At 43.6% G+C, this 13,892-nt stretch overlaps 1 protein-coding gene across 5 annotated transcripts in view; it reads right to left on the bottom strand.

Moving 5' to 3' along the window:
• Positions 1-13,892, bottom strand: part of PRICKLE2 (prickle planar cell polarity protein 2) — a 349,942-nt gene that overhangs the window by 63,275 nt on the left and 272,775 nt on the right. For all 5 annotated transcript variants that reach the window (XM_059075783.2, XM_067043732.1, XM_067043730.1 and 2 more), the window contains one exon: positions 1,639-1,752. In XM_059075783.2, the coding sequence (XP_058931766.1) occupies positions 1,639-1,752 (114 nt within the window). The remainder of the gene's footprint in view (positions 1-1,638; positions 1,753-13,892) is intronic.

The raw sequence follows: 13,892 nt of genomic DNA, 5'->3' as shown, positions 1-13,892 counted from the left end.
AATAATCTGAGCATCAGCAAGTTTAACCGACTTGCCCCGATGATTTGTCCTACAGATGGTTAAAGGGAAACCTTTGAACCAGGACTAGTTTGAAAACCACTGCAGCTGTATACACCAAAATTGTCTAATCCGGGTGAAAAAGAGAATGATCAAATATTTACTTTAGATTCATCCTTTGTCCTTAAAAAGGCCATGTCAAATGGGCAAATCTGTCTACTGGGTCACATGTAAGCAATTCTCACCAACAGGAAGATGAAATTTAAAGGGTCTCTTCATGAAACCACAGTTAACCATAAACAGAATTAATCATTAAAAAGCAGAAAAGAGCAGATCTTTTCCCTCTATCAAGTAAAAAAATGTTAAAAAAAAAAAAAAAGTCTTCATGTGGAGAAAGAACTGTAATGACCTGAACAGCCCAGAATATATGGTTACACCACTGACAATTTATGGACATGCTTTGAAAGAAACGGACACCCCTCCTGATTGTAAAAACCCACATTTTCAATTCCAAATTAGTTAACCGGTCATCGGGTTACAATGCTTGCTCTCCTCTTTAAAGGCGAAAGCATTATTTAAATGTATTTTATGAAGTCTGAAATAAACAATAGGAAAGGGAATTGTGACTGTCTTTCTAGGGAGTTGCTTCAGTTTTTAAGCTTTTGCTCTACTTATTCAAATTCACTTTTGAGGCTCTTGATTTATTCCTTTTATTCAAATGTGGGAAGATAAAGACTAAAAAAGTACTCACTCATTTCCTCAGGGACTGAGCTTGTGGGTGGGGGCAGTTGGTAAAAAGCTGGGGTCCAGCTCTCTGAAGGGGTTTTAGATTTCTCCTTTCAACTTAAAGTTATGTTTTTCTTTAAATCACAATCAGAGTTAAGCAGACGATGTGATTCTGTAGGATCACTATTTTTAAAAACCAGATACTTGAAAATTAATTTCTAGTTTGCAAATCTAAACCTCCCGAGCATGACGATCTTTTAAAAGCGTATTTACAAATTTCTCTTTAGGATCAATTTGAGTTCAAAGACAATGAATGCCTGTTTATAGTGCCCTGTGTCTGGGTTCAGAAAAAACGATGGCCTGCGAGTCATACTTTCAAGAGTATAAAGGATGACCATGCCAAGTTGGACTGGAAACGACAAAAACACAAATGTTCACAGCTGCAAATCTGGACATGTAACTTCTACTACAGTGTAAGATGGAAAACTTACATACTCATTTACTAAGAAATGATGCTGAAAATTCAAGAGAGTCTCAAAGTTTGTGTCGGACTTGAACTGCCCAGGGAATCTCAATCATCTAACAGGCTCAGGCAACCAGCATCGCACGTCCTTCAACTAACAAAACCTGGACTTGAACTTTTAAATTTTAGTGCTCCCCGGTTACCTCAAATAGCTAGTAGTGCCAGGCACAGAGGCGAATCCAGTCCATAATGAGATTCTGCTTTTCGGTAACCCTCTCCAGAAGGTGTCCGACAGTTTCTTTTCGTTCTAATTAAGGAAGCTAAAACCTAAACTAAACTGCCAGAGTTTTTCGTTGGGGATCTTATTGATTGCAGCATTCTGATTATGAATAAGGTAACAGTTCACAGAAAGTTCTAAGAAAAGTCTTCCGAAGGCCCCTCTAGCCCCTTACCTCATTGTCATGTGGCGGCAGCTGGTGTAATAGCTGCTTGATTCGAAGTTTCTCTCCAGGACTGTTGACATAGGGAACTTTCTCTTCTGGGAGACAGCTATAGTACTGGTGAACCTGAAGGATAGAAAGCACACAGATAACTCGCCCACTACTCAAACCACCTGCCCACTTCCACATCCTGGGGAGATGATTCCCACAACAGGACACATCTGCTTCCCGCTGTCCCCGTCCTTCGTGAAACTCAACGGCATATGAGTTTCTCACTGCAAGCAGAGAAATCCATCCTTGAAGAAAGAGTCCCACAAATCACCCATGTCTTGGGGCTGTTCCTCTCTCTGTAAGGGAAAAATAAAGCTAGCAAACTTTCCTAGAAAAAGAGATTTTGGCAAACATGCCGGTGAACCCGGAGGGTAGGGCTTCCTCGGCAGGCTCCCCCGAGAGCTGGCTTTACCATTTTCTCTGTGAGTCTCCAGCATGTAACCTGCCTTCCTAGCCAAAGCGATGTGTCAGCGCCTGCCCTGGCGCTGGAGTCAACACCAGTCTTTGGCGCGCAGAGAACTCTTGGGTCCCTCAGCCTCCACCTACATTAAAAGCCCTCTAGGTTTTAAGCTTTTTGTAAGGACAGACAGGCAGCAGCTCAGATCTGTCAAAAAGAAAAAAAAAAAAAAAAAAGAGAGAGTCACTGAATTTGAGATACAGAGCGTGTAATTAAAAATTGTCATTAATGTGACTTTTTTGGTACATCCTAGAATGCTCCTGTTTACAGATGTTAGGACATATTCTTACAATTTCTGAGGCTCATTCAACCCTAACAACTACCTGGGAAAGCACCAAACATCTAATTTTGCCTGAGAAAAGAAAACAGACATTCTAGCATCCAGCTGCATGTAAAACTAGAGGAAAAAACTGGCCAAAACAGAAGGTATGCTTTATATGAGAGGCCAAGAAAAAAATCCCACAAGCTCAGATGACATCATGGAAAATACTTTTCAACTGTCTCTCAGCAAACTGACCAACTCTTGTGAAACAAGGCATTCATTCAACAAAATGGAGAAGACAGAAGACTTGGGGCTCTACATTCAACATATTGGTTATGCTCCACAAGCTTAGTCACATTCCCTTGAGTCTGGGAAGCCTTGGATATGACCACACGTTTTGGGAATGCTGAGGTGAAGAGTTGCGAAAGCTCTTGTCTACTGTGATCTCCAGAAACGAAATCATAATTGTCAGAAGAGAGAGGAAGAAGGTTTTGTGATAACAAAGCCTTAAAAAAAAATGTGAAAGCTATCCTTATTTTCGTAACAAATGATCGTAACCATTCACCATCATGTGTGTATCATCCTCTTACTCAAATCCCAAAGGTAAACACAAACAGACTTCTTGCTGTAGACTAGCCAGCTTGTGGGACCCAGGGCCCTGCAACCCCTCCCTAGAGGCACCTGGCAGGAAGCCAAGTCTCAGGATGGGAAGCAATGGTTCCGGGTTTTGAAGGCAGCCCACAGGTTACTGGCACCCTCTCTGAGAAGAAATACAAGCCCAGATCATGAGTTCGTCTGGGATTAGAAGCTGGCAATGAGCCCATCAGAGGCTGTGGCACACCATTATGTGCTCGGGAGATATGCCTCACCAGGTTAAGGGCCAGGTATATAAAGAAGCAGGCCCCGTCCCTGTGTCTTGCGGAATGGGCGTTGCCTCCCAGGTCAAAAAATGACTGGTGGAAAAGCTTTGTGGAAACATCACTTTGTCATTCTCACAGCTCCCATTATGGTTGCAGAACATTAGGGACAAATGCTAATATAAAATGAATCGCTATGTGGATAAACAACAAGGTCCTACTGTACAGCACAGGGAACTATATCCTGTGATAAACCATGATGGGAAACAATGTGAAAAAGAATGGATATATATATATGTAAAACTGAACCACTGTGCTGTACAGTAGAAATTAACACAACATTGTAAATCAACCGTACTGCAATAAAATAAATTTTAAAAAATAAAATGCATCACTGTGGATGCATGATCACAAAGAGCGTGATTTGAGCTCCACTGACCTTCCTCTCAATCACCCCTCATCACTCACACACCCCTCTCTTCACTGTCCAGAGCAGTCATCTTCTGAACTGGTACCCTGAACAAGGAAGGTCTCTCTGCTACCATCCAAGGCTGACCCAGGCTGGAGTTTTCTCTGTACCTTCTCTGCAGTATGGCCAGGTAGATGTGAACCCCCAGTCATGGCTCTGTCCCTTCCCATCCCCGTGTTCCTGAGCAAGTTAACAAAATCTCTCAGAATCCTCATCATATGATTGTCGTAATTAAATGAGAGTGTAGACAGGGCATTTGGCCCTCAATAACAATAAATAATATGAACACACAGCAATAAGTATATTGTCCAGCCTGGTACCCTCCAAATGGAACAATCCAGATCTTCCTGGCATTCCTTCCATTTTAAGAGGTAGGGCAACACTGTCGGCTTGTAGAGTGAGACCAAACCTGGGGTGCCACCCCACTTATAATTGGTCTAAGAAAGAAGGCTGCAAGGGGTAAAATGTGATTTAAGCTAGCTTGGTTTCAGGGGGGAAAAAAGGTAAATTAGGGGCTTCCCTGGTGGCGCAGTGGTTGAGAGTCCGCCTGCCGATGCAGGGGACATGGGTTCGTGCCCCAGTCTGGGAAGATCCCATGTGCCGCGGAGTGGCTGGGCCCGTGAGCCATGGCCGCTGAGCCTGCGCGTCCGGAGCCTGTGTTCCGCAACGGGAGAGGCCACAACAGTGAGAGGCCCGCGTAACGCCAAAAAAAAAATCAAATAAACCCCAAAAACCCAGCAGTATGGTAGAGCCTCTTGAGGAAATGGAAACTTCCAATGGAAGGTGATTAGTGAGGGATTTCCCATCTCCCTAAGCCTGGTGTCCTTCTACCTTTGCTCTATCCTTTCCTCCCTGCAGATCTGTTCCCCACAGGACTTGAGTTTACACAAGCCCCATTCAAGAGTCCACACTAGACTGACTAGCTTTGCTCAATTCCACTTCCTTACAGAAGGCTCCTGCTTACCCCATCTTGGGCAAGGACCACACCTGGAGATTGGAAGGGAGAGGTTCCATGCCATTTTAAGACTGAAGTTGATAAAGGAGTCCCAACACAGGATTGGACTAAGGGGGCGGCAGTGATGGAGAGCTCTAGAGATATTTAGGTGGTAAATAAATACCTCAGTATGCTGATGTCCATCTTAAAGACTGAATCCTTAAGTCAATAGAGGCAGTGACTACTCTTGTGGAACACCTTTCCTGGCTGGACGTCTTGTGTGGCCTTTTAAAAAAAATTTATTTATTTTTATTTATGTATTATTTTTGGCTGCGTTGGGTCTTCGTTGCTGCGCACGGGCTTTGTCTAGTTGCGGTGAGTGGGGGCTACTCTTTGTTGCGGTGCGCGGGCTTCTCATTGCGGTGGCTTCTCTAGTTGTGGTCCACGGGCTCTTGGCACACGGGATTCAGTAGATGCAGCGCGTGGGCTCAGTAGTTGTGGCTCGCGGGCTCTACAGCGCAGGCTCAGTAGTTGTGGCGCATGGGCTTAGATGCTCCACAGGATGTGGGATCTTCCTGGACCAGGGCTCGAATCCGTGTCCCCTGCATTGGCAGGCAGATTCTTAACCCCTGTGCCACCAGGGAAGTCCCAACATCTTGTGTTGCCTTCTATAACTGCAGCCTACTCATCACCACCACTGAAAACGCATCTTTTCTACCAGCATTCCCATAATTCCTTCAATATAAAATGTGCTAACATAATTTCTCACAAGGTAACCAATAATTCGGCAGATGACTTAAAAACTTACCTGCTAAAATACTCGGTTTATCAAGCCAAATCAGCTAATTATTAATTAACAACCTACCAAATCACCCGCATAACACATGGTAGGTGATCTGACCTGCTGTGAGGCAGGAGAGTTAGTTGGTCCTTTACCACGTCCAATTCTCTTCAAAGCCTGTTCAAGTCCACGAGTAAAAACAACCCCCTTCATGGTGGCTTCTGTGTCTCCTCCTGGTGTTCAGAAGCTGGACTTTGCAAGCTCTTCATTGAGCACAGGGGATCAGCAGACAGACGGGAATGAGGGAGAAACGGCTCTCTTTCCCAGTCTGTCTCTGGCTGAACATGGAAATGCCACATGCACGGAAATGCTTTGGCATCTTCCATAATAAAACTACTGTATAGCTCAGAACAAACACCAATCATACCAATAGTAAGGGGAAAATATTTAGTATACTTTCTGGCACTACAGAAGTGAAAATTGGCACCACCCGTGAAAACCCTGCAGATTGCACATTTTAGCCCAAACATGTTTCACTTGTTAATTTTTACAAATAAATAGCCAAATCCAATAGAACTTTGTCACTGATGATCATTATCCAGGTATTATCCAGCAGGTTGATAACTTGATTTTTCTTCTTGTGTATACTGAGTATATTTCTCCAAACGCAGGTCTATGGAACGTGCTAGGAACTTCGCTCCATTTACAGATTCCCAGGTAGAGGTGCCCTGTGATTGTGCGCTGGGTGTAGCCACACGAGGTACGTTTCCTCCAAACAAAAGCATCCTGAACACAATAAACTGGCTTAGGAAAATGAAATAGCTGAAGGCCTTTATTTAAAGTGTTACTCCCAACTGCGGCGTTTGGCAATAACGTCAAGTCTGTGTCAGACGGATTGTAAGAGCTTTAGTCAGTGTGCAAATAAAGTCTGCAGAGCAAGACCTCGCCCAGCTGGAAAGACTGGGTTTGTCAGAAGGAACTGCAGATTTGGCAGCACTTCTGCCTGAGCAGAGATGGAAGCCAGGGAGTCAATGGCTCCTCATTGGAAAGAAAAGTGCTTTACTTAGAGCGATGGTTCTCAAATGTTAGCTTCCACCAGAACCACCTGGAAGGCTTGTTAAAATACACATTTCTAATTCAGGGGGCCCTGGGGGGCGAAGGTGATCATTTGCATTTCTAACCACTTCTCAGGGGATGTCCCTGCTGTTGGTTCAAGGGAGCCCTTTTTTTTTTTTTTTTTCTTTTGTGGTATGCGGGCCTCTCACTGCCGTGGCCTCTCCCGTCGCGGAGCACAGGCTCCGGACGCGCAGGCCCAGCCGCTCGGCGGCATGTGGGATCTTCCTGGACCGGGGCACGAACCCGCGTTCCCTGCACCGGCAGGTGGACTCCCAACCACTGCGCCACCAGGGGAGCCCAAGGGAGCCCATTTTAAGAGGTTTAGAGTCACCCAAGTGTTTTCCTTCTACAGCCAACCCATGGGATTGCCAGGCACCCCAGGAGACCCAGAGGAGGCAAAAGAACTTGTTCAATTTCACTCAATTTTGTACATGTCTCCTTCTACGCCTACACATATCCTTAAGCAGGGGGATTCCACCAGTTCCTACAACAATGAGAAATCCTAACCGCAAAGTGTTCACATTTTGGGGTGGTCCATTTTCCATATCAAAAGCATTCCTAGTTTCTTAGAGCAGGAACCCAACAAAGAAGTCAGAATTTGGGGGCTGAATTTAGAACCAACCGTCCTTCCCTGTCCAAATGAAGGAAGGGATCAAGGAACATATTTTTTTTATTGAGTTGCTCTCACGCCTGAAGTGTTTTTATATACAGTGTCTTGTGAACCCTCCCCACAGCCTGGAGGTGGTACGTTACACTCATTAGATTGAGAGTCACACAGCTAAAACACGGTAGGGCCACTTCTATACCTGGCTTCCTCATCCTCTCCCTCTGTTTTGCATGGATTCCTGGGCTTCTTTATCAAGGGGAAAAAATTTTTTAAAAAGACTAGCAGGTGAGTGGAAAAGAAGACAAAAAGATACAGTAAATTCCTAATATGTCTGCATGATTGCCCACAGAAATGATACACATGTTTTCCTTTGGTGTTCTCCATAACATAACCAACATATGGTTCAAAATGAACGGACAGTAAGTAAAATGATGTACTCCAAATTAAAGTCTTTCCACACCACCATGGTATGATGGTGTAAGGGAGTTCTGGAAGAAATGGCTGCCCAAACATATCCATCTTCTTTTCTTCCTTAGTTAGAATACCATCATTTTACATAGAGCATCAATCTGCTCAGCTAAGGACAATATTTCTGGACCTCTGGAGTAGCTACGTGTGGCCATGTGAATACATTCTGGCCAATTACATGTAAAGATGTGACTTCTGGGAGAGCTCTTTTAAAGGAGGCCAAGTAGTTGACAAAGGTCTTTTTGCCCAATGTCCCCCTTCCTTCCTCCTTCCTGGCTGCAATGTACACACAACAGCAGGAGGTCCAGCAGCCACCTAATACTATGAAGTAACCTTAAGAATGGGAGTTTCTGAATATACCACAGAGCCATCATACTAGCCCTAGGCTGCCTTATCACTGAACTTCTTTAAGCAGTAAGAGAAATAAACTAGTTCTTTATTTACATTTCAATTACTTGGAAGCGAATGCAATTCCTAATGATAGAGCCATAGTTCTCAAATGTTAGCATACTACAGAATCATTGGGGGCCCTTATTGAACATTAGTCCCATTTTTATCCCTCTGGGTCTGAAATAGAGTCCAGAATCTGCATTCTTAATAAAAACCTCACACCCAACCAGGAGAAACACTGCTTTCAGGGGAAAGCAAATGGGACTTTACAAGGTAAAGGTAAAAACTCCTGGAGTGGAATCACTGATGTGCGCTGACACATTTGGAAGGTTTTATAAAAAGCCCATCTTAACTCAGAGACTAACTAGAAGATCGAGCCTTTATTTCACATTCTCCCTCTCCCACAGTTTAAGAAGCCTGGAACCTTGGTTAATCTACCTCAATCTGGGGAGGCAATATGTAGCATATGTCTGAGATCTCAGAAGGCAGGTGCTACAGAGAAGGGAGAGATGTTGTGTGAACTGGAGGCACATGGTGGTTTTTATGAAAAGTGCACACTAGTTCCCAAATGGGGACATGGAGAATAATCAGGTAGTATTATACCTATGAGCACGGGGTGACACGCTGCTTCTGAGGGCCCGTTTGTTCATTTGGCTCCCACATGCCCGAATTTCATTACCCAAGCAATAGGAGAAAAGTGTTGTCAAGCAGCGTCTAAGAGGTAAAATCAGACCGAGTTTGGCTGCTTCCCTTTTCTCCTGGAGACGCGCATTGTAATTTTAATTGGTTTACTCAGGAAGTAATTTAGGAAATAACAGTCTAAAACCTAATGCCTAACCAATGTCTGCATCGCGCTTAAACTCCCATAGGATTAGGATCAAAAATCAAGAATAAAAGCTCACTGGGATATTTTCAAAGAAGAATATTTCAAAGACCCCTTCTTTTCTTTTTTGCTCACAGCCGATGTCTGATTCAACAGCAAACCATGTCAGATTTAGGTTCAAAATATACCCAGAATCCAGTCACTTTCCCCCATCCCCTCACAACCAGTCCAGCCTTGACTAAGTGCTCACTGGAATTATTGCCGCGGCTGCTTCTGGACCCTGGCTTTTACCTTTGTGCCCTTTGCAGGTGGTTATTCAGCAAGAACAACCCCATGTGAAGATAAACCAGGTCACATCACTCACTGCTCTTCTCAAAACCCTTCATGACTTCCCATCACCCTCTGATTCAAAGCCAAAGTCCTCACTATAGGATCATGATCTGGCTTCCTGAAGAGCTGGCTGATCGTATCACTTGCTACATTCTTCCCATTCAGTCCTGCTCACAATGGCCTCCTTGCTATTCCTCTCACCTCAGTGCCTTTGCACTAGCCATTCTCTGCTGCAAACATTCTTCCCCCAGATATTTACAGGATGCCTATTCTGACTTCTTCCAGTCTTTGCTCAAAAGTCACCTTAAAAGAGAGGTAGATCTTCCCTGATCCCAACAGATCAGTACCTCCACCTCTTAGTCTTTAGACCAACGCTTCTCAACTGGGGCGAATGTTGACCCCCAAGGGATATTCGGCAATGTCTGGAGACATTTTCGGTTGTCACAACTGGTGTGTGTGTGTGTGTGTGTGTGTGTGTGTGTGTGTGTGTGTGTGTGTGTGTGTGTGTGTGTGTGTGCGCGCGCGCTATTGACATAAAGTGGGTCAAGGCCAGGGATGCTGTTAAACCTCCTACGATGCATAGGGTGGTTTCCACAGTAAAGAATGATCTGGATCAAAATGTCACTAGTGCTGAAAATGGTAAACCCTTAACCTGCTTTTCTACAAATAATTTACCAGTTGCTGATACATAATCTACCTGTTCATTGTCTCTCTTTTCCCTCTAGAATGTGAATGCCTGGGGCTTTGTGCACCATCTATCCCCAGAAAAAAGTGTCACACACAGTAGGTGCTCAACAAATGTTTGCTGAACGAATGCGTGCTGTGTTCAGATCTCATCTCTCTGCCTTTCTGGTTTATCAATGGATGTGAACAGGGACATGCAGCAACAGAACACACAGGTGAGGTTTCAGGAGGAAGCAGAGTAAAGCTTCACAGAGCTTCCCTTTCACGCCCCCCAAGCACTTGCTTTTTCACCAGAGATCACATGATGGACACGCTAAGAAAAGGATGAATAAAATAACTGTCAATGTACTGTTTCTTTAAGAGGAAGGGACAAAAAAAGCAACACCCCTTTGGATCTGAAGCCAGAGAACTTCTTTCAAGTTGAGTCAACTCTGGTCAAAGAAACTAAAGAAAATAATCACGTTATGTCCTAAGCAGGTACTGTGATTCAAAATCAGGTGAGCTTTTCTGCAGCTATGCCTGTCTGTGCTCACATGCTCACTCCCTTCCCAATCCTTTTCGTTAAAATTTTCTTTAATTTAGAATATTAAACTTCAATGTCTAGTTAGAAAATACTTTCCATTTAGTTTGGAGCATTATCTGACATTTATTTTATCCTGTCTTAAAGAAGAGGCCTTAGAAACGGAAGAACTGGGAGTTTCAATACTCTCCCTTTAAGGTGCAATTACAAGACTGCCCCACATCAACTTTACCAAAACACTTTGCAGAATGTCTACACATTTGCACATATGCTACCAAAAATTCCTCAACAGTTGCTTACTTTTTGGATAACAGTTTCAATATTGCCTTTAGACAAAATACACACATACATGTGTACGAAAAAGCAGGGTAGCAGTTTCTTAGCAGCTAAGTGTTTGAACTCTGGAGTCACACTGTTTGGGTCTGAATAATGGACTGAACACTTCCCATGTGTACACAGTTGGGCAAATCTCTTTTATCTCTTATAGAGTCAATGTTCCCATCTGTAAAATGGGGGCAATAATATTTACTTTGAAATATTGCTATGAGGCTCAAATGTTACACAAGCACACATCATTTTAGTAAGCTTTGCTTTACTGTGCTTTGCAGATATGGTGTTTTCTGCAAATTGAAGGTTTGTGGCAATCCTGCGACAGGTAAGTCCATCAGGACCGTGTTTCCAGTAGCATTCTCTCACTTTCTGCCTGTGTGTCATGTTCTCTGGTAATTCTCCCAATATTCCAAACATTTTCTCTGTTATTTTATTAGTTATAATAATCTGTGATCAGTGATTTTTTTTTTTTCAAGAAAGCAAATCGAGGATTTATTAAGGGATAGTATGCTCTCAGGGGAGAATGGGCATATTTGGGTGAGTAGCTGCTGTGATCAGTTACTACTGTAATTGCTTTGGGGCACCGCGAAGCACGCCCATTTATCGAACTTAATTGATAAATGTTGTGTGTGTTCTGACTGTTCCACCAACCAACCATTCCCCCATCTCTCCCTTTCAGCTTGGGCTTCCCTATTCCCTGAAACACAACAATATTGTCATTAGGCCAATTAACAATCCTACGATGGCCTCTAAGCGTTCAAGTGAGAGGAAGAGTTACACATCTCTCACTTTGAATCAAAAGCTAGAAATGATTAAACTTGGTGAAAAAGGCGTGTCTCAAGCCGAGATAGGCTGAAATCTAGGCCTCTTTCTCCAAAACAGTTAGCCAAGTTGTGAATGCAAAGAAAAAATTCTTGAAGGAAATTAAAAGTGCTGCTCCAGTGAACACACAAATGATAAGAAAGCAAAACAGCCTTATTGCTGATATGGAGAAAGTATTAGTGGTCTGGATAGAAGATCAAACCAGCCACAACATTCCCTTAAGCCAAAGCCTAAGCCAGAGCAAGATCCTAACTCTCTTCTATTCTATGAAGGCTGAGAGAAGTGAGAAAGCTACAGAAGAAAAGTTTGAAGCTAGCAGAGGTTGATTCATGAGGTTTAAGGAAAGAAGCCTTCTCCATAACATAAAACTGCAAGGAGAAGCAGCAAGAGGTGATGTAGAAGCTGCAGCAAGTTATCTAGAAGATCTAGCTAAGATAATTCATGAAGGTGGCTACGCTAAACAACAGCTTTTCAATGTAGACAAAACAGCCACAAATTGGTAGAATATGCCATCCGGGACTTTCATAGCTACAGAAGAGAAGTCAATGCCTGGCTTCAAAGCTTCAAAGGACAGGCTGACTCTCTCATTAGGGACTAAAGCAGCTGGTGACCTTAAGCGGAAGTCAATGTTCGTTTACCATTCCGAAATCCTGCGGCCCTTAAGAATTATGCTAAATCTACTCTGCCTGTGCTCTCTACAGGGAAGAACAAAGCCTGGATGTCAGCACATCTGTTTACAACATGGTTTACTGGATATTTTAAGCCACCGTTGAGACCTATTGCTCAGAAAAAAAGATTCCTTTTAAAGTATTACTGCGGGCTTCCCTGGTGGCGCAGTGGTTGAGAGTCCGCCTGCCGATGCAGGGGACACGGGTTCGTGCCCCGGTCCGGGAGGATCCCACATGCCGCGGAGCGGCTGGGCCCGTGAGCCATGGCTGCTGAGCCTGCGCGTCCGGAGCCTGTACTCCACAACGGGAGAGACCACAACAGTGAGAGGCCCGCATACCGCAAAAAAATAAAATAAAATAAAGTATTACTGCTCACCGACGGTGCACCTTGTCACCCAAGAGCTCTGATGAAGATGTACAACGAGATTCATATTGTTTTCATGCCTGTTAACACAGATCCATTCTGCAGCCCACAGATCAAGGAGCCATTTTGACTTCCAACTCTTATTATTTAAGAAATACATTTCAGAAGGCTATAGCTGGGAAAGAAAGTGATTCCTCTGATGGAACTGGGCAAAGTCAACTGAAAACCTTCTGGAAAGGATTCACCATTCTAGATGCCAGGAAGAACATCCAGGATTCATGAGAAGACGTCAAGATATCAACATTCACAGGAGTTTGCAAGAAGTTAATTCCGACCCTCATGGATGACTTTGAGGGGTTCACGACTTCAGTGGGGGAAGTAACTGCACGTGTGGTGGAAATAACAAAAGGGAACTGGAATTAGGAGTGGAGCCTGAAGATGAGAATGACTCGCTGCAATCCCATGATAGAACTTGAACAGATGAGCCGTTGCTTCTTATAGATATAGGCAAAGAATGTGGTTTCTCGAGATATAATCTACCCCTGGTGAATATGCTGTGAAGACTGCTGACATGACAACAAAGGATTTAGAATAGTACGCAAACTTACTTGATAAAGCATTGGCGGGGTTTGAGAAGACTGACTCCAATTTTCAAAGAAGTTCTGCTGTGGGGAAAATGCCATCAAACAGCATTGCCATGCTAGAGAGAAACTGCTCGTGAAAGGAAGAGTCAATCCGTGCAGCAAAGTTCATGGTTGTTTAATTTTAAGAAACTGCCACAGCCGCCCCAACTTCAGCAGCCACCACCCTGATCAGTCAGCGGCATCACTAACAAGGCCAGAGCCTCCAGCAAAAACATTACAGCTTGTTGAGGGCTCAGATGAGGGTTAGCATTTGTAAGCAATAACGTGTTTTTTAATTAAGGTATGTACATTTTTTTGACATAATGCTGTTGCACACTTAATAGACTACAGTATAGTATAAATATAACTTTTACATGCACTGGGAAACCACGAAATTTGTGACTTTATTGCAATAGTTGCTTTACTGTGGTGGTCTGGAACTGATACTGCAAATCTCTGAGGTCTGCCTGTAATGTAACTAGCAAAAAGACAGGCATACAGTGAAGGATCTGTATTTCTTAGCTTCAAAGCAATCGAATCCGTAAGTCATAAATGTCTCTATTATGGACCGAACTCTGCTGCCCGCCTCCCCATTCACACACTGAAACCATAAGCCCTAATGTGACTGTATTTGGAGAAAGAGCCTTTTAGGAGGTATTAAGGTTAAATGAGGTGACAAGATTGAGGCTGTAATCGGAAAGGACTGATAT

The sequence above is a fragment of the Kogia breviceps genome, chromosome 10 (genome assembly GCF_026419965.1).
Source record: "Kogia breviceps isolate mKogBre1 chromosome 10, mKogBre1 haplotype 1, whole genome shotgun sequence".
Classification (NCBI taxonomy): domain Eukaryota; kingdom Metazoa; phylum Chordata; class Mammalia; order Artiodactyla; family Physeteridae; genus Kogia; species Kogia breviceps.
This window is presented reverse-complemented; position numbering and strand designations above follow the sequence as displayed.